Source organism: Aspergillus oryzae, chromosome 2, assembly GCF_000184455.2.
Source record: "Aspergillus oryzae RIB40 DNA, chromosome 2".
In the NCBI taxonomy this organism is placed as follows: Eukaryota; Fungi; Ascomycota; class Eurotiomycetes; order Eurotiales; family Aspergillaceae; genus Aspergillus; species Aspergillus oryzae.
This window is the reverse complement of record NC_036436.1, coordinates 5,883,043-5,903,299: the sequence shown is the minus strand read 5'-3', so window position 1 is coordinate 5,903,299 and position 20,257 is coordinate 5,883,043. Positions and strand designations below refer to the sequence as shown.

The window sequence follows — 20,257 nt, the reverse complement described above, 5'->3', positions numbered from 1 at the left end:
TCGATGATTCGACACGAGGATGATTTGACGTTTACTCCTCTTCTGGCCCTCTCTTCTGGTCGCTCCTAAAACCCTGGCCGAGCCTGGCCAAAAGTTGGCGAATTCGCGTGGGTCCCTCCGCAGCGCCATCTGGGTCACTGGCCAAAGAGTTCATTTCCCTCTAACAGCCTTGCTAAGAAAACTCAATACGAGCCGGGCACACCACCTATACATATGAGCGCGCGTACATGAAACATGTCATGATCACTTGCTGGCGATCACCAAGCACCACTGTAGACCAAAAGTATTAAACCTCCCCTTCATCCTCTGCTCTTTGTCCCAGCAACAATCCTCGATCAAGATTTTTGGTTATATTTTACTCTGGGAAAAATCAAGCCAACCCACCTCAACGCCCCACCACCCAAGACAAGAAAAGAATGGCAGAACCTGTAGGTCTAGCCTCTGGCCTACTGGCTTTGGCAACTTTTGCATTCAAGGCTAGCCTATCTCTTTACGAGACAATCAATAGCTTCCGGTCTCACACAAAACGCGTACGCGACCTGATTGAGGAGCTGGAGGCTTTGAGCGAAGTCCTCGCCCCGCTCCAGGAGCTGTTAGATACCACCACTGATGAGAGCCTATCTGCACTCGAACTACCACTACGACGCTGCGGCAATGCGTGCAGCGAGTTCGAACAGGAAATAGTCAAATACTCATCACGGTCCGCTGACCGAACCAGCTTCCGAGACTGGGCCAAGTTACGGTACCTGGGGGATGATGATATCGATGGCTTCAGACGAAGTCTATCCGGGTACAAACTAACCATCAATGTTGCCCTTACCGATGCAAACCTGTGAGTCTCCGTTGTCTTGTATATAATAAACATGGCCATTCCTCTTGCTGCCCTCCACGACGCTGTGCGAACCCCAACCTCCCCCCCGTCTCGGCACCTCCACCTTTCCCCCTTTGCTACGCTTCCATTCATTTTCAAAACACCCCTAGCTAACCTGACGTCCAGCCGCAAAAGCTCCGCCAATGCCGAGGCCATTGAAAGCTACAAGGCTCTCATAGAGACGACCAAAGCTGATCTTGAGGCCCACCTGGAAGCCATCGACGACAAGCTGCAGCTCATTGTGGGGCAAACCGTGACCGCAGAAGACTCAGATGCCCTGGAACTGCGGCGAATCAAGGAAGAGCGCCTGAGCACAGTGAAATGTCTTCAAATATGTAACCAGTTATCCGACCATATTGCTCAGATCCAGCTCTCAACCAAGAGCAATGACACTTCCGGGGGATCATCGGGTTCCGATGTTTACCCAGAAAGAGTCACCGACGAGAGCTTGCAGGACTGTAAAACTAAACTCGCCGACACGATCACCCAATTGGAAAAGCATATGCAAGCCCTGACGGACCGATTACTAGTCAAGTCGAAAGCAGCTATGACGTCTGAGCAAGACATTTTGGACCTGAAAAGGCTACAGGATGAGTGGCAAACCGCCCACCAGTGCATGGACATCTGCTCCAAGGCCGATACCCGCCTAAAGGAAAATATCAGCAATATCCATAACTACGGCACCGGGGACGCCTTGCAATTCATGGTTTCGACTAACGGAAAGACCCTTAATGGTACGAACCGAGGTCTGGGATGGAGATCGAGGCAGGTTGGAGGCCACCTCAGCGATGCCTCCGTCCAACAGTTATCACGTGATATGACCAATGTCAACTTTCGCATAATCGAAGCCGACGGCCAAACTGTGCGAGATTATACCAATACGATTCGTGATCGTAATGGCGATGCTTCCTCTGTGGAAGAATTCAGGGAGCGGTATGGGCAAGGTTTTACGCTTACCCCGAAGTCTAGGACTACATAAACGGCACCTACCAGCTTTTAGTAGCGGATGGAGGTATGCACAATTCCGGTAGTATAAATTAGTATTATAGTTGCTCGAAGTAAATATACTCTCAGGAATTATTAGTACATGGTTTCTAGATTATTATTTAAGTATTCTGACTCATGCCATAAGAAGGAGTCGTACTTGATCTGGCATAATCTCTTTTCTTTTCTCGACCTCCGCGTGTGAATATGAAAAGGTGGATTTTTTCTTTGTACTGATATATCATTCACTATGACCAAAAAGGCCTTGGTACAGGAGGACAACGGTGAGTAATAGCATATTACTTCGGTGGCATCGAGCGGATGATATCCAACGCAAAACAATGACTCTGGGCCAATACAGAGAAAGTTCTAAATAGCTGGAGCTTTAAATCCCGGCTTCTCTTTTATTATAATCTTGATCCTTTTTGTCACTCGTCGCCCGTTTTCTCATCTCATTGGGAGATGGTTCGTTGCGTCTCGTTTCCAGTTTAGAGAACCGCTCGTCATTGCCGGATTGGGGTGGGAAAGAGTGTTTGCTTCTTCGAGTTTCAAAAGCCGGCGGTGACTTCGTGGTGGTGGCTCCTGTAGGGTGAGCTGAGACCCCAAAACGACTGCCATAACGCTTGTCCGCTAGATGACAAAGAGCATCATCCGTCATTGATCCAACCAACTGCGCTGAATTACCTGTAGACAGCGCCTTCTTGACATCAAATAAATCCGCCAAGGTCGTCACCACTACTTGATCGCTGTCACCATCGGCCACCGCTTCCCCAACCCGGTATATCTTCTGACGGGAAACCTCGCTAGCCACCTTGCATACCTCTAAACACTTCATGGAGATATTGATGTCTTCCTGTAATCGCTGCCGGTCATTATCGTTTTCTGGATTCCTGTCCAGTACCAAAGTTTGTAGGCGTCTGCCAAGGTGACCGATTACCTCTGCGAAGCTGTCCCGGTTTGCTTCCAGAGCTTGACGTGTTAACAACTGCGCGTCAAAGAGTCTTTCTGTGTCATCATTGGCAGTGTCAGGAGGTGCCTCTTGCAGTAGATCAGATTCTCGATTTGCCAATGATTCAATATAAGATTTTGCGTCTTGACAAATCCTTAGGCATTGTTTGGTTACTGCTCTTTCGTCCTTCAGGTCCAGGTTTATTCCCGGGGTATTATCGGTTGTATCAAAAGGAATCCGTGCCAATTTTTCATCAATACGACGTAAATAGACCTCAAGGTTATATACTGTGTCCTGGACCAATTCGTTGTACTCTTCGAGAACGTGCTGAGATACTTTAGTGGTTTGCCTAATAGAAGTACATTAGAAGAGTGAGAGCTGGGTAAAGAATCGCGACTAACATCGTTATGGTGCCTAGACCCACTGAGATTGTTGACTTATACCCTGCAATTGTGTCTATAAAGTCATTGATATCACCTCGCTTGAATTCCATCTTTGCCCAATCGCGAAAGCCCATCTTTGACTTTTCACTGAAAACATTCATCGATTGTTCAAATTCACAGCATATTTGACTGCAACGTTTTATAGGATCTCCAAGGAGCGCCAGCATCGATTTTTCAGTCGCGGTCACATGTGCCAACGCATCCAAGATATTGGCAAGGTCCTCAAGCTCAGCTTGAAGCCTACGTAAAGTCTTGTCCCGATCTTTAAAGCGTTTGACGGTATCAACAAGTGACTTTGTGGATTGAATAGCAGCCGTGATGACAGCCAATGCCGAGGCGGCAATGCTGAGAGGATCCGCCATGCCGGTGTCTGCTGTCAGGTGTTGCCCTGGGGAAGGCCGCAGCAGGAATATTGTAGATGGAAATACCTCCTGCTGAAGTGAGGGCACCTAGAACTTCTAATATCAACCGTAGTTACCCCGCAAGGCACACCCCAAGTTAGCGCCGTGGCTCCTGTAAGCGACACAACTTAGAACCCCGCTCTTCTGTAAGGGCTTCCGCGTAAAGTGGAGTTCGCAGCGCTTTACTTGTAGGAAAGTTCATACAATCACCATTGAAACCTCTAGTTCTCGTAAGAGATATTGCTGTGCACCTATGGGTGCGGATTGAGATGATAGAGGGAAGATAGGTAAGTAGAAGGTTACGGGAGGTGTATACAGGTCATCCCACCCCCTCGGAGCTGAGACCCCACCCCCACCCTAAAACATGTGATTTCCAATGCCATTAATAAGTACAATTCGCTGGATTATGTTATCGTTGGGGTATAACTTCAATCATAATACGGTTTCCTTATAGTTCTAAGTACTTTCTAAGGACTGAGGAAGTGTTAAATACGTTTTTAATAGCTCAGGGGGTATTGATACTGGTGTATGAAAAATAACTATATGAACATCGTTTACATAATTTTAACTTGAACTTGATTATTAAGCGATGCCGGGTTGCACGCCGAACCCGACCCGAACTCACCCCGACCTGGCTCCCGGAGCGGGACACAGGTCCTAGATGGGAACCCGGGAGCGGGTTCCAGTTCTAGTGCCAAAACTCATCCTGAACCAATAAAGCCCGTCGCGCTCTTCCTGGCACCGTATAATTGAAAATCTAGATGTTCCAGGATTCTTCTTATGTTTTTCATATGACATATAGGGAATTGAGAGAGATATAGGGCCTAGGTACTATACCTAAATAATAACGCGGCTGCCCAGCAAGTTGGATTGACCTAATCTGCGCGGGTATGGGGCGGGTCTTGAACCCGAACCGGACCGTTAACAACTGTACAAATCAATGAGAATGAGCCCAGAATACACCCTCAATACAGGATCTTCTGACCGCTAAGCAGTGCTATACAATTGTTGCCTAGCCTAAGATAGGTTATGTAGCAATCTATTGTATTTGCCCATTCTTAAGTGAGTCCTGCCCCTTGAAGTCAAAGAGATCATTGCGGAGCAACTATACACCTGCAGTTTCCTACGCCTTCGGACGGTTTCCCGTGCAATGAATGAATTTTCTTCAGTCCTAGGTTTTGGTGGTCACGGCTCGACATCAATGAGGAAAGGGGCTTTTTATATCGTGCTTCAAGGGACTCTTCTGATAAAACAAGAGATGGCATTAACTGGCAGCATTTGTATCACTGCACATTCACGTTCCCTCGGAACGACAAGTTTGATGAAATGGTCAAACTGTGGGAGACCTTCCGATGGATAAGACACGCATGCCTTCGAGAAGAAACCGCGCACACACCCTTCCTGAACTTTCACGGTAGATCGTTGCAGCATTGCCACGGCACACGCTTAGCAGGGACAAAGGTCGAAACCGTGGATATATCTCCCGAACTCGCGAAGGTTGGGGTATCTATCCTCTATGAGAATGACCAATATGCACTGATCACCGGGTTGGCGTTCTACAGGCAAGACGGATCTTGTGAAGTCATAGGCTATAAGATCCCTGGTGCTAGAGCTCTATCAGAAAAGGAGATGACCTCATGAATTCAATACCGATATATGAGCGGCCACTCATCTATGAGTGGAAAGCTGGATTTTCGTCCGCTACAGGAGTTCTATAGGCCACCAGGGTTCCATGTACTAATGGATGCGAAATCACTTGAGGGATTTCCACATAATCAAGACACGAGCGGCATCCATGGCTGAGAAATGCCTGATGAAAATCTAGCACTAGTAACAGCGCCGGGAACATGCTCGTCGTCGATGTGTCAATCAAGATATCGTATAAATTCTCTTACAAGGACCTAAGGTGTCTGGACACTCTTAGCCATTTTACTTTTATGTTTTGCTATGCAACAAGATGTTACTCGACGTTGCTCCGCCTCTCTGTAATGCTCCAGTAGATATACAACACGCAAGATAAGGTGTTATGTAGTGGTATTGCTACAGCCTGACCATTCCGGTGATATACCCTCTAGACAGTATGACATCTGAGTCTATTTCACGATTAAACCTCGGGATAAATACTGCTTCTCGTGATACCACCCATGAACGAACTAGATTGACCTATGAGTGTCCATATCACCAGCAAACGCTCCACCAACCCCTCATCATGCAGCTAAAATGAGGGGAAAATTCAGCCTCACTTTATAAAGCCGAGCACCATCATCCTAGCCTCTAGCACCGATCCTAACCCCAGAATCCCTAAAGCAATCCCCTTCAAACCAACACAATGACCATTCAAACCTGGCAAGAAAAAGCCCACAAAAAGCAAACCACCGCCCTCTCCAAAATCCCCCCAGAATGGCGTCTCCCACCCTCAATCCAAACCCTCCTCACCAACAACCCAAATCTAAACTGCCTCGACATTCCAGCGAAAAGCAACCTCCTCACACCCCGCGAGCTCGAAATCACCAACACCGGAGACGCAACAGCCCTCCTCGCCAAGATCTCTAAGAAGGAATACACCTCAGCAGAAGTAACAACCGCATTCAGCAAACGCGCCGCAATAGCCCAACAACTAACCAACTGTCTCACGGAGACATTCTTCGATGAGGCTTTCGCCCGCGCGAAACAGTTAGATGAGCATCTCGCCACGACCGGCAAAACAATCGGTCCTCTACATGGTCTACCAATAAGTTTAAAAGATTCGTTTAATGTAGCTGGTATCCCGTCGACGTTGGGGTTCGTTTCCTTCCTAGATAGACCAGTCCCAACTAGCAACTCTGCGCTCGTCAATATCCTACTCGCTGCTGGTGCGGTGGTATACGTCAAGACTAATATCCCGCAGACTTTAATGACAGCCGAGTCGCATAATAATATCTTCGGCAGAGTTTTAAACCCCTACCGGATCAATCTGGCAGCCGGTGGTAGTTCCGGTGGAGAAGGTGCGCTAGTTGCGCTCAGAGGATCGCTATTAGGTGTTGGAACTGACATCGGGGGCTCAATTCGTATCCCTGCCCTATGTTGCGGGGTTTTTGGGTTTAAACCCAGTGGAGGGAGGGTTCCTTATGCCGGACAGACGAGTGCAGCTAGACCCGGACTCACCGGGATAGCACCTGTAGCTGGACCGTTGTGTCATTCGGTTCGCGATGCGGACTTGTTTTTCAAGGTTATTGCCGATTCACATCCCGAGGACGTGGATGATCAGATCCTTGGTCTTCCGTGGTCGAGTCCTATTGAGCCGAAGGAATCATTGACGATAGGTCTTCTCCCTGAGGACCCGACAAGGCCGTATCATCCCAGTATACTACGCACCATTTCAACAGCAGTTGAGAAACTGACTGCAGCCGGCCACAGAATCATCGATCTAAGCGGGAAATGTCCCTCAATGAAAGAGTTCAGCGATATCGCAATGCATTTCTTCCAAATGGATCCCGACAGAACACCCCTTGGCCACCTCGCAGCAAGCGACGAACCCTGGGTTCCATCTTTGAAATATACCTATAATCCCAACGGAACAGATCCCGAGCCGACACTGCGACAGCTATATGACCTCAATGTTCAAAAGACAGATACTTCTGCTACAATAAGGAAAGTCTTCTTAAATAACGAGCTCGATGTGATACTGGGGCCGGGACATCAGACTTGTGCGCCTGTGCATGATACATTCGGTTTGCCGATTTATACGATGTTGGCTAATTTGGTTGATGTATATTTTCTTCTTTCTTTTTCTCTGTGTGTTGAGGGCATTTGAGGCTGATAACTTGCAGTATCCGGCGTGCATTATTCCCTTTGGCACTGCGGACGAAGTAGCTGATGCTGGGTTTGTTCGGGACGTGGGATATGTTCCTGAGTGTATGTCATCTACATGCTTCGCTTGTGTGAACTGAGTCGTGCTGATGAAATATAGATACTCCTAAAGATGTCGAAGGGGCTCCGTGCCATATCCAGCTTATTGGGAGAAGATTGAAAGATGAGCTACTGATGCAGCATACTCAGGTTATCGAGGGTGTCCTGAAGGGTAAGTGAGTGGCATCGATGTTGGGCCAGGAGCAGCATTAGAATACATCAATTAGAATCGCTAGTCTCTCTGGTACATTTTAATACAGGGTGCTGGGGACAACGGAGTGTGAAGCAATTTAAGTTATATATCATTGATATGTGTTGATTAGATCTGCTGCTAAATATGAATGTTCTAGCTACAGGTGCCGTATCCAAGTATGGGAGCATCTGGACAACACGCGGACATGAATCAAACAAGTCGAGTGATCGCCATACAAACTTCTATCTATATAGATTTCACTAATCACAGATCATAGCCTAGCTCCGCCCAATTCCTCTCTTCTCTACATTCGCCCCACTCAACGTAGCTGCCCACTTCCTCCCCTGAAACTCCACCGTCAATATCAGTTTCTCTCTCGGGAAAAGAGTAACATAATTATCAGACCAGTATACCGGAGCCAACTCGTGCCCGTTCTCATCGCTAACCGTCAAATGCATAAAGAAAGCCGGAACATCGGACTTATTCTCCAATGTCACCTCGCCAAATGTGGAGCCGTGCTTCGACACGGTCATCTTCATGCTTGTCGACACATTTGCAGTGGCCATCTTGTTCAATGGAGTGAGATCGGTGTATTTAGTAACAGGTGTCGTGTAGAAGGTAGAGTTATCCCAGTCTAGGGTTTCCGTGTTGGGTGGGAGCCAATAGACATTACGGCTGATGGTGGTGCCCTTTCCAGAGTCTTTCAGGGTCAATCTGAGGAAGCCGACATCTTTGATTTTGTTTATCTCGTGCACCGTTGCTACCTGCTTTGATGAGGTTGGAGTAGTGTACGTAGCGATGCTTTCATGGTGCATAGATGTGCCGTTGAGATCAATCAAGTCCACAGTGACATTTCGCTTTCCGAAATTTTTCAGGGAATGATTGATTATATGAACAGTGTGCGTTTCGTAGTCATAAGCGACATGCTCTAAACGGGCACCCACCTTGGTGCCGAAGTAGGACCCTGCCGGTCGTAAGTAATAGTCAAATAACTGCCAATGGAGACTAGGCCAGGCGCCGTTCAACATCCAGTAAACCACCCCAGTGGCCGGGCGACTTGCGTTCTGGCGTATGGCGAATGCTTCAAATTCAGCCCGAGTCCCTTCGTAATCCGACATCTGTGACTTGCGAAGATAGTCCTCCAACCCGGTTGGTGGCCCATACCGCGCAAAAAGCCCCTCATTGTACAGGGAGCGGTCCGCAAAGGGCGAGTCATTCTTAGCCATGTGCCATTGAGGCTGGTCCGGTTTCATCCACAAACTCTCTAACTCCTGGGCTGACATGAACTGCTGCAAACTGCCGAGCTCGGGCGTTCCTACACCGGGCCCCTGTTCCGAGCCGAAACCAAATGCTGCCCCAAGCTTATCGTGGTACCAGTAGTTAGGCGGTACCCAATCGTAAGGCCCGTCCATCTTCATGCCAGATGGGCCCAGGAGCTTGGGATATCCACGCTTGCTTGCAGATGCAATAATCGGGTTGGGCCAGTCCATGCGATTCAAAGCGTTGACATACACATTTGTGGCCTTCTCGTCGGGCCAGAAATCCGATCCAATTAGGAAGGCCAGCATCGAGGGATGGGCCTGCATCATTTCCGCTTCATGGAGCATCGTAGCTTCGGCAATTGGATAATCTTTCTCTGTCCACTTGACTCCGTTCGCTTCGTTGTTGTACTACACCAGTTAGCCATTGCAGTTCAGATAGGCAAAGGATCCGACTTACCTTCCACCCCTCCCATTTATCGCAGCACTCCCAACCCGACATCACCATTAATCCCATGCGATCGGCAAGATCGTATAACTCGGGATGTTCTTGCTTTCCTTCCAAGCGTACCGTATTCAAACCCATATCCAGCATGTAACGGAAGATGTTCCGCAGATGCTCGAGGTCGAATCGCAAGAACATATCCGGACTATAGCCACCTCCTCTCACATGGAACGGGTATCCATTGACGCTGAACTCAGTGTCGTTATACGAGTTAAGCTTTGATGTAACGTGTCGGATTCCGAACTGTGTTGGTGGCGCGATATCCGAGATCTCATTTTGACCGACAGTGGTTTTAGCCTTAACCGTGTAAAGTGGCTGCTTACCCCATGTCGCAGGCCACCAAATCTTGGGGTTCTTTAGCACAACATCGATTGAAACTGTCGCATTTTTGTATGGTTCTAATTTGAACTGCTTGGAAAACGCGACCGTCTGCGATCCCTTATCCTGCGCCTGCACGGTACCGTGCACAACACCATTGGCAATGCGGTCCTCATGGTTCTTAATGTCCACCTTGATAGTGGCAGTAACATTCTCAGTATGTACACCAATAAAGTCCGTTAGAATCCGCGGCGAAGACATAGACACAGGCCCCGTCTGCTTGAGCTCTACGTCGCGCCAGACTCCCGTCCCGTTATCAGGCGGGTACGGGTTCCAGTCCACGAAGCCCTGAGCAAAGTCACGGAGATAATTCGTTGGATGAGCCTGGATCAACAAGACATTTTTTCCAGTCCGGACAAAGGGCGTGATGTCATAACGATGGCCACCATATGACCCCTGTTGGGTGGCATTGGAGGCAATTTGTTTTCCGTTGAAGTATATGTCCGCCTTGGACGTTATACCGTGAGTGATGAGGAACATATGTTGTCCCTTGGGAGGTGCGAGAAGCCTGAGCTCCTCACGATATAGCCATGGGGCACGGAAGATAGTTTGGTCAAGAGTTGCAAGATTATTCGAGTAGAACAGATGTGTGTCGTTGTAAACGTGATTTTGAATCAGCCCTGCCATGACAGTAGCCCGAGAGCTGATCCGATACCAGGCGCTCACATTGTGAGCAGTCGGAAGGGAGAGATCGGTCAAATTACTTGGTGCGTGAAGGGCAGACTGCAGATGCCATCCAGGTACCACAGCTGTGTCACCAGGTGAAGTGACAGAAGCTATGCCGAATGGCAGCACGGCGAGTGCTGAGAGGATGCCCCGTAGATACATATTCCCTTAGAAACCCCATATATCGTAGGTTGGTTGAGGATATTAGACAGCTGAAAGTGTTGGAGCAAGGGGCTGTATGCAAGGGCTGGCATTTTATAAGGTTCAAGACATCCTTGTTAGGCAATTTCCGAGTTTCGAAACTTTTGCTAACAAACAGCCCATTCAGAAAGCGACCACGGTCCACTTGAATCATACAAGGAGCAATGCATGTGCACTGCATGGTTACATCGTGTTCGGGTCATCCCGAGAGATCGTCGGTGACGCTACGAAGAGCATGTCACGATGCCGATAGAGCAATGGAACCATGGATAGAGAATCGGCTATCCTGCCGATAGTACCCGCGTGCCTGGAGGTAATTCTGTTACCATAGACAACGCCATTTTTGCATGTCAAAGTGCCGTTGGGTAGGTAGTATTAGCCAAGACATTCGCATAAATATATTTATTGCAACGCTGCAGGTCCTTAATGATTTGTCACAGTTCCTCAGGCGTTAATGAACTGTGGGGTAATAGTGGTACATATTTTTCAACGCTACCCATCGTAACAATCAATACATGCTTATAGAAGCTCGACTCACCCCCTCACCTTGATTCTTTTTGTGCTCATGTCAGACTCGACGAAAGCCTTAGGAACGTCTCCAGGCCACAATTGAATAAGCCTCGACTAAGAACCAAGGCGCCGCTAGTCAATTAGTTTAGCACCGGGTGTCCTGTGGCGCCCATTTAGATCAGACGGAATCATGAAATGCCGCCGATGGAACGAATCTGCCGTGAGTCGCTGATGGGGGCCAACTTCTCCCAACGCAAAAACGACGTGGTCCCGTTCATCTGATTGGCCCCTTCGTTTGCAGAGTGCTAGCAGTTGACAGTGAGGCAACCAAGTTTCGCGCATGTTTCGTGCGGTTATAAAATAGCCCATATTGCCCAAAGGGCTGTCCGTCAGCTTCTCAATCCGGTCGATTTCCATTGCTGAGATAGCGAGCGCCCCACCATCATGGCCATCACCGAACAACCATACGACTATATCATCGTCGGCGCAGGAGTCGGTGGTCTAGTCCTAGCCTCCCGTCTCAGCGAAGATGCCAACACCACTGTTCTCCTTGTCGAGGCAGGGCCTAACCATATGGGAGACCCGCGCGTCGAAACCCCGGGCTTGCTAGGCGCCATGATGGAAAATCCGGATTTCGACTGGGACTACTTGACGGAACCACAGGTCAGTCCTGTTTGACATGTCTGGACCGTGGCGCTTACTGACAAGCTCTAACAGGTTTATGCCAACAATCGTCAACTCGGCCAGCCACGAGGCCGGATGGTTGGTGGTTCTTCTGCATTGAATTTCTCTCTGGTTATGTACCCATCACGCGCGAATTTCGAGGCGTGGGAATCCTTGGGCAACGATGGGTGGGGCCCTGATGCCATGGCTCCGTATCTGCGTAAATTCCATACATACACCCCCCCGAGCGAGACCACTAGTGCCTTGCTTTCTGTGGACAAGTACATGAATGCAGAGAACCAGGGCGATCAAGGCCCTCTCCCCATCTCTCATTTGGACATCTATACCCCGTGGAATCGGGCCTGGGATGACACATTTGCGCGCTTGGGTTGGAACAATCACGCAGACCCCATTGCAGGGCGCAAAGTGGGATCTTTCACGCCGCCACTGTCCGTTGACGGGAAGACAGGACAAAGGGGATATGCTGGCGCTTACTACACCCAAGATGTCGCAGAGCGCAAAAACCTGCATCTGCTGACTGAGACAATGGTTGAACGAGTGATTTTGAAGAAAGCCGATAGCCGTGTGACTGCGACGGGGATTCAGATTCGGACCAAAAACGGTCAACAACTAGAAGTGTCTGCCACGCGTGAAGTAATCGTCAGCGCTGGAAGTCTGAATTCACCCCAACTCCTTGAGCTGTCTGGTATTGGCGCCGCAGATCTGTTGCAAAAACACAATATCCCTGTGGTGCTCGACCTGCCTGCAGTCGGAGAGAATCTCCAAGATCATTGCATGTCAACCGTTAACTTCGAAGTGGCAGACCCACAGACCTCCGCAGACATCGCGCGGGATCCAAAGGTCGTCCAGTCTCTGGTCGAACTCTATGAAAAGACACGTACTGGTCCTATGACCGGCATTCCCGTCAGTGTGGCCTATTTACCATTGGTTGACCACAATGGACAAGTCCAGCGCGAACAAATAGACGATCTGTTGGCTCAGTATCTGGACAGCCCCCAGGTTAAACAAATCTCGCTCGGTCGGCAGCAGCAATACAAGATCCTGCGACAGATGCTCCGGGATGACCAGACGGGCTCTGCAGACTACATGTTCCTCGTAGCCCAATTCAATGCAAAGGAAGGGGTGAACACCATGAGCTATGCGCTGTCGAAGGACTTGCCCGAGAACTACATCAACATTTTGGTTCTACATAACCATCCCTTCTCTCGTGGATCTATACATATCCAATCGGCCAACGCCGGCGACAAGCCTATCTACGACCCCAAGTATCTATCTCACCCGTTAGATTTAGAGATCCTCGCCCGACACACTCAGTTCCTGGACAAGATTGCTAGTACGGAGCCTTTTAGCTCGTTACTCAAACCCGGCGCTCGGGTACCTAAGGCGGCGGTGGATCTGGCAGATCTGGACACGGCTAAGGAGGTGGTGAAAGATCGTCTGTTCCACTGCTGCCATCCAGTGGGTACATGCGCGATGATGCCTGCAGAGCTAGGCGGAGTAGTGGACACCCAGCTGAAGGTTCATGGCACACACAATTTACGAGTGGTCGACGCCAGCATCTTTCCCCTCGAACTGTCGGGCACCATTCAAGCGACGACATATGCGGTAGCTGAGCGTGCGGCGGACATCATCCGTGCAACTGCGCATTGTTAGACATGAGATCGGCACCTGTCGCGTGGTGCTGAAGGTTGTTTTGTTTAGAAGTCCCGCTGGAATGTAGCCTTGCCCTATTCGTGAATTGATGTTTTCCGTCGAGCCACGCTTGTAGAGAACCACCTGTGCTCATTGGGCGGGGATGACATATAAATTGACCATAAAGTCGTAGATCTCTTGATATGGATTGTTTTCAATGGTCGGCGGGTTTCATGGGGTTGGCTCACTTCCATGATGTGTCGCATCGGCATCTGACGGTGGTTTCCATGCAACCACTGCATTCCTATCACTGGAATGTCGATTCAAACAGTATAATAACTTCGACAGGCTCGAGGGATTCTTTGACGGATTATGCCCTTCAGCTCTCTCATCTGAAAATCCATTGATAATGCGAACACCATGGTGCGCCGTCCTGGCACTGCTTGCCGGCGTCCAGGCCATTGATATAGACGTTGACAATCCCGGTGAGATGCTGCAAAACTGATGAGGCCAGGATGTCGCTAACACAGGGCAGAATCGGTGAAAAGAGCCAGCTATGCGGTCGCTAATAACATGCTTTCTCACTATACTGGCATGAATCCAGGTACAGTGAATCTACGTTCCTATACCGTACGGACTTTTCAAGATTGACAAGAAGCGGCGGGTTGGACCCGTGTTCACTACGTGTGCAGGCGATACACCCGGCGTCTTACCTCCTCCTTATTATTGGTGGGAGGCTGGTGCCATGTTCAATGCTCTGATTGATTACTGGTTTTACACGGGCGACGACAGGTGGAACGACATAATCATGCAGGCCATGACCTGGCAAGCCGGCGACGATGGTACGTTTATGCCTCCCAATCAGACACACGCCGAGGGCAATGACGACCAAGCCTTCTGGGCCTTTGCTGCCATGTCGGCCGCGGAGCGAAACTTTCCCAATCCACCGGATGGGCAGCCAGGGTGGTTGGCCATGGCCCAGGCAGTGTTCAACACCCAGGCTCCGCGATGGAACACTGAGACCTGCGGCGGGGGTTTAAGGTGGCAAATATTCAGCTTCAATAACGGATATCATTACAAGAACACCATTGCCAACGGCTGCTTTTTCAATTTGGCCGCGCGCTTGGCAAGGTACACGGGGAATCAAACATACGCCGACTGGGCCGTTCGAGTATGGGACTGGACGGAGTCGGTGGGCTTCATAACCGAAGATTATCTGTTCTTGGATGGAGCGGACGAACTGAAAAACTGTTCCGAGTTCAACTACCTTCAGTGGACGTACAACTCCGGGGTGTATCTATTCGGTGCTGCGAGCATGTATAACCTGGTACGCATGTCTTTTGACTATATAATGAGAACTCACGGCTAACTTGTCAGACTGATGGCGATCCTGTCTGGAAAGAACGAACACAACGCATCCTTGACGCCACGAAGGTTTACTTCCAGAACGACGTGTTGTACGAGCGAGCTTGTGAGCCGATAAATACATGTGGGGTTGATCAACGGTCGTTCAAGGGGTACCTGGCGAGGTGGATGGCAGCATCCGCTCAAGTCGCTCCGTTTATCTTGGACCAAGTGATGCCCAAGCTACGCACTTCAGCTAGTGCGGCCGCTCGAACGTGCACCGGGGGGTCCGATCACTCCACGTGCGGTATGAAATGGACTTCAGGGCAGTGGGATCAGAGTGACGACGTGGGCGTCCAGATGTCCGTATTGGAGGTGATGCAAGCAACCCTCGTAGGGGGCGTGGCTCCCCCTGTAACAGAGGACAACGGGGGTACCAGTAAGGGGGATCCTAGTGCCGGAACCGAATCAGGAGGCCCGCGACCCCATAGCCGGCGAACGGATACCAGCACGGCCAATCGGGCTGGGGCGGGTATTCTGACGATACTGATGGCGATGCTGATCTTCTATACGGTTTGGTGGGGAATAAATGAGTAGCATCTCAGTGACTGCACTGATAGTGAATATGTTGACGAGCATTTCTGATGTTAATGTTTCCCTTAAACCACTTTAAATATGAGTTAAATCTTTACGTCCCAACAAGTTTGGTAGTCACCGACACAAGTCCTCGTAACGACCCCATTGGAGGAAATGGTTTGAACTAAACACGTCTTGGCATGCGAATTAGAACCTGACTCGTAGCACTCGGAAATGCGGATATATGCTAAACACAACCTGTACTGCATAATATGCAGAACTCCACCGAGCTGTGCGGGGAAGCTGGGGCATAGCCGGACATTGCGGCGACATTCCGCTGTGTAGAACAGGATATATGCCCCAGTACTCGATATGCCTTTCTGTGCTTTTGATCGCTCGGTGTTCGGCTACCGTAATCCGATCACATCTTGTTCGAACAACGCTGTAGTGATCATCGCAAATTTCAGCAAAAATGTCTGCCGAAGTATCGTCTCACGATTACCAAATTCCCTCCCACTGTAAGGCAGGCGTGGTCGTCAATGAAGGTCCGAACTTCGAGGTCAAGGTCGAGATGGTGCCGGTCCCGGAGCCAGGTAAGCCGTATGCAACGCGAATGGGAGAGCGCCGATAATAATTCCTTTATTCCAGGTCCCGATGACATTCTAATCCGGTTGAACATCACCGGTATCTGCTCCTCAGACCTCCATATGATGCAAGGCGACTTGGGAACCCCACCGATGTCAACATTTGGCGTTCGCTCTCCGGGTCACGAAGGTGCCGGGGTTGTGGTGAAAGTCGGCGCAAATGTGAAGAACTTCAAACTAGGCGATCGGGCGGGCATCAAACCACTCCTCGATACGTGCGGCACGTGCGATTTGTGCTGGGGAGATAAGGAGACGTATTGCCCCACCGCTATCCACGCTGGCTTGATGGCACCTGGTAGACCACAGCCCCTTCCCTGATAGCCTTATTCCATTGTTTCGCGAAATCGGACACTAACAGAGTAGGGACCTATCAACAATATATTGTCTCTCCCGCCCGATATGCATCACCCATCCCTGACGGCATTCCTGATGAGATTGCAGCCCCTATTATGTGCAGCGCATCCACTATCTATCGCTCTCTAACAGAATCCGGGCTGAACCCGGGAAACTGGGCAGTCTTTCCTGGCGGTGGTGGTGGGGTGGGTATTCAGGGCGTGCAGCTCGCTAAGGCAATGGGTATGCGTCCAGTTGTGGTGGACGCAGGCGAGTCAAAGAGAGCATTGGCTTTGGAGATGGGCGCAGAAGTCTTCGTGGATTTCATCGAAACGTCCGATCCTGCCGCAGCTGTGATTAAGGCAACAGATGGTGTAGGGGCGCATGGAGTATTCGTCACAGCTCCTGCGGCCTATCGAACGGCGTTATCATACGTCGGTAATCGCATTGGAGCGGTTGTCATGTGTATCGGATTAGGTCCCACTGGCGCAATGACTATCGGGGGAGATCCCAATGCTTTTATCTTCAAGAACCTGACGGTCAAGGGGACCTTGGTGGGTAGTCGGAAGGATACAGCGGCGGCATTGGACTTTGCTCGGCGGGGGAAGCTCCAACAAATTTGCGAAGTTTATCCAATTGACCGATTGCCTGAAGCAGTAGAGAAACTGCGAAAAGGACAGGCCACGGGACGAATGGCGGTTGACTTCAACAAGTAAATCGCATTGATGGAAACAACTCGTGACCCCACGGGAACAAAATGCCAAGGCGGTCAGACGAGTAATGCCGTCATCCTTGTACCCATGGCCTCAGGCAGAGACTTTTGCAATGTCATACAACTCATTGCTGGGTGAATATTATTCATCGTGGGACATATGTTTCTAACTAAGGAGATTATATTCATGCTTGGTGCCTTCAGTAGTCAGTCTAGCAGAAACTTCCTTTTTTTTCTCGTTCATAGTGAGTATATAACGCGAAATTGTCATTATCATTCTATTATATATATCTCGTCTGCTCAACTTTTCTGAACAGACATATTCTACTATATACATCACCCTAGCTTCAAAATCGTCTCTTCAGCAAAATTTCTCGTTAGGAATACAGCCGAGAGCCGGTACTAACAGGTCGGAGGACCCCCTTCTTCTCGAGGCCAGCGACCAAGGAAGCCAGAACATGGTCACATCCTCGCGCCATTTGCAGCGCAACACTGACCGGCAAATACTCGGTCTGCAACGAGATAGTACTGTTGTATGGAGACTCTCCAACAGGAACAACAACCTCAGGTGCGCCACCTAATACCGCGATGCGTCCGATCGAGAATCCCAGTGGTGGTGTGGTGGGCGCATCGTAGTATTGGTTACGGTAGTCAGTTGTGCCGACCGAGTACACACTAACAAAGAGCGACTTGGAGCAGGAGGCATCATCGGACTGACCATATCCGGACTTCTCCCACCAGCTCCGGAAAGTAGTCATGTTGCGCAGAGCCACCTCGTACGAGGTGTTTCCGCCATTGGCCTGGCCCCACTGCCAACGCGCTAATGGGCCAGGGTTAATGAAAGGCTGACGACCGCGGTGGACTGCTTTATAGTTAGCAAAGAGAGGGACGGCTAGGTGGTTGAACTGATCCACAGAAGTAAGTGTGGCATAGGTTAGGTTAAGCATCTCCTCCAGGCTTGGTGTGGTGGGAGATTGTGTGTCAAGCCATCGCTGCGACACGTCGACATTGGTATGGTTCGTTCCGAGGAATGCCTCGAGCCCACGTGTGAATGTTGTAAGACTCTGATGGGCCTCGGGACTGATGCCTTTACCATCCCATCCACCGCCAGCTAGGAGCAGCTGCCGAGGGAAGGACGTAAAATTGTGCCGAAAATGAGGATACCAAGCTTGCACAGTACGGGACCATAGCGAGGCACTTCGGGCAAAAACACCTGCTGTATCCAGAGCCGGTGAGAGAGGCAAGACATGATCTAGAGAGATAGCGCCAGTGGATGGCCTGTTGCCATAGATTCCTTGAACTGCAGCTGGGGACCGCATCGAACCGCCAGTGTCACTACCAACAGCAAGGTCCAACCAGTCGTAGGCTGCAATAGCCGCACCTGAGCCGGAGGAGGAACCGCTAGGTGCCTGATATCCTTCTCCGCGTGGGTTGAACGGACAGTGGAAATCCACCCAGTCGGCAGTAGGCCGATCACCGTTAGCAAACTGAACGGTCCCAGTTTTGCCGACGAAGACCGCGCCTAAGTCCAAGAGCCTCTGAACAGATGGGGCAGTGACATTTTGAGTTCCGTATAAATAATAATAGGAGCGACTGCCGCCACTCGTCTTGAGACCTTTAACATGGTAGATATCCTTGACACCCAATCTCAGACCGGCCAATGGTTTTTCTGCGGTCGGTGTATAATAGAGACGTGAAGGCACGGCAACGTCTTTGGTCATCGCGTTTTCTGTCACGGCTGGTAGGGGCAGGACGCCTCCCTTCTCGTCACTGATTCCTGCTTGAATGAAAGCTAGGTTGTCGTCAGGGTACAACCGGTACGCTTTAAACACCTCTCCAGTATACAAGGAGACAAAATAAGGCCCACTCGGCAGCTCTTTGGTCAACTGGGCTGCGATTGTGGAATTTGACGAAGCGGTGTGTACTTCCGAATCAACCAGCAGCATGTCGGTGCCCGAAGACTTGAGAATTGACGCAGAATTGCTCACTTGGGAGGCAATGTCATCAGCACTGGAAGCTGTGAGATAGACTGCACGCAGAAAAGCAGGCTGGAAGACATCATCGCGTTCAACATAGTCCGATAGCAGCGACTCCAAGTTCGTGGTAGGAGTTACAGGAATGACGGTTAATGGCACCAAATCTATTCCCTCTGTCAAAGCGGCGTATGCAGAGGCGTTGTACCCTTGCAAAGTGGACACAGGAATGCCGCTCACATAGTAAGGAATTTCATTGAGAGAAAGCGTCTGGCCGTTGGGGATGGCAGCGCCGGCAACGACGGCCGCCAGCGAGAGGAGTGTACCAAGCAACATGAAGAATTAAGTCTGTCACCCTCATTTTGAATGCTGCCGATCTTCCTCTTTATATGACAGTGAGGGTTTGGCATTAGTCACCAGCACGATGCTCGAGATAGGCAACTCTTAATTGTGTGATAACACTCTTATCGTGGTCGCGATAGCCCGACGCCAAGTAGGATCTAATCGTCTTGGCCGGCTCCATTTATGATTTAGTGTCGGCATATCGCTGTTTCCTATTGATTAGGATACTCCGGTGTTCCCCGGGGGTCCTTGTCAGCCTTGTTATCGTCTGTTATGCTCTCGCTGTGCTCTCGGTAGACATAGCCGATAGTTGATTTCAAAGCGAAGCCACGTTCTCCGGTCTTCGGATCTTTTCCCCATGGTGAGTCTGCCCACTTGTTGCTTCTTCCATGGAACTTCATGATTCCGATGAAGATGTCTTATTTCTCTACTCATTCAAAATAGAGTCTGTCGAGTTCTTTTTCAAGCGTGTAGCTATAACTTCATTAAATTTTCACTTTTCTACTACCGAGAGAATGGCATCTTTAAGGTCCACGCATAAGGAACGTTATCCAATAAAAATAAGGAGATTGATGTATATTCATCCCGCAGTACATGCTTGTTCCGGAATAATGCCCATAGGCGTCGAAGCTTGTGCTGGGGTCTAAGCCTATGTAGCCTGGAATAGAGTGATCATGGATCAATTCCCCGGTGTCTTGATAGGCCCGGCCGATGTCATTTCGATTGCAGCAAATGGATAACTAGCTATCCCATACAGCAAACATGCTCC

The 20,257-nt window shown here is 49.8% G+C and overlaps 8 protein-coding genes across 8 annotated transcripts; 5 read left to right on the top strand and 3 right to left on the bottom strand.

The window, feature by feature from the left end:
- Positions 1-416: 416 nt before the first annotated feature.
- Positions 417-1,850, top strand: AO090003001413 (uncharacterized protein; the record flags this gene model as incomplete). Its single annotated transcript, XM_001820417.3, has 2 exons — positions 417-832; positions 998-1,850. 2 exons carry the CDS (start codon positions 417-419, stop codon positions 1,848-1,850), a joined length of 1,269 nt encoding a protein of 422 aa, XP_001820469.1.
- Positions 1,851-2,240: 390 nt separating this feature from the next.
- Positions 2,241-3,321, bottom strand: AO090003001412 (uncharacterized protein; the record flags this gene model as incomplete). Its single annotated transcript, XM_001820416.3, has 2 exons — positions 2,241-3,153; positions 3,206-3,321. The coding sequence occupies 2 exons, from the start codon at positions 3,319-3,321 to the stop codon at positions 2,241-2,243; spliced, it is 1,029 nt and encodes a 342-aa protein (XP_001820468.3).
- A 2,656-nt stretch (positions 3,322-5,977) lies between these two features.
- Positions 5,978-7,716, top strand: AO090003001411 (uncharacterized protein; the record flags this gene model as incomplete). Its single annotated transcript, XM_001820415.1, has 3 exons — positions 5,978-7,396; positions 7,458-7,542; positions 7,598-7,716. 3 exons carry the CDS (start codon positions 5,978-5,980, stop codon positions 7,714-7,716), a joined length of 1,623 nt encoding a protein of 540 aa, XP_001820467.1.
- Positions 7,717-8,007: 291 nt separating this feature from the next.
- Positions 8,008-10,699, bottom strand: AO090003001410 (putative glycosyl hydrolase; the record flags this gene model as incomplete). The annotated part of the gene is made up of 2 exons (XM_001820414.3): positions 8,008-9,399; positions 9,449-10,699. 2 exons carry the CDS (start codon positions 10,697-10,699, stop codon positions 8,008-8,010), a joined length of 2,643 nt encoding a protein of 880 aa, XP_001820466.1.
- Positions 10,700-11,692: 993 nt separating this feature from the next.
- Positions 11,693-13,585, top strand: AO090003001409 (GMC family oxidoreductase; the record flags this gene model as incomplete). The annotated part of the gene is made up of 2 exons (XM_001820413.1): positions 11,693-11,911; positions 11,966-13,585. The coding sequence occupies 2 exons, from the start codon at positions 11,693-11,695 to the stop codon at positions 13,583-13,585; spliced, it is 1,839 nt and encodes a 612-aa protein (XP_001820465.1).
- A 388-nt stretch (positions 13,586-13,973) lies between these two features.
- AO090003001408 (glycoside hydrolase family 76 protein) lies at positions 13,974-15,505 on the top strand (the record flags this gene model as incomplete). Its single annotated transcript, XM_001820412.1, has 4 exons — positions 13,974-14,049; positions 14,100-14,168; positions 14,257-14,891; positions 14,942-15,505. The coding sequence occupies 4 exons, from the start codon at positions 13,974-13,976 to the stop codon at positions 15,503-15,505; spliced, it is 1,344 nt and encodes a 447-aa protein (XP_001820464.1).
- Positions 15,506-15,956: 451 nt separating this feature from the next.
- On the top strand, positions 15,957-17,177 carry AO090003001407 (zinc-dependent alcohol dehydrogenase; the record flags this gene model as incomplete). The annotated part of the gene is made up of 3 exons (XM_001820411.1): positions 15,957-16,077; positions 16,133-16,423; positions 16,492-17,177. 3 exons carry the CDS (start codon positions 15,957-15,959, stop codon positions 17,175-17,177), a joined length of 1,098 nt encoding a protein of 365 aa, XP_001820463.1.
- A 373-nt stretch (positions 17,178-17,550) lies between these two features.
- On the bottom strand, positions 17,551-19,482 carry AO090003001406 (uncharacterized protein; the record flags this gene model as incomplete). The annotated part of the gene is made up of 1 exon (XM_001820410.1): positions 17,551-19,482. One exon carries the CDS (start codon positions 19,480-19,482, stop codon positions 17,551-17,553), a length of 1,932 nt encoding a protein of 643 aa, XP_001820462.1.
- Between the last annotated feature and the right edge of the window lie 775 nt (positions 19,483-20,257).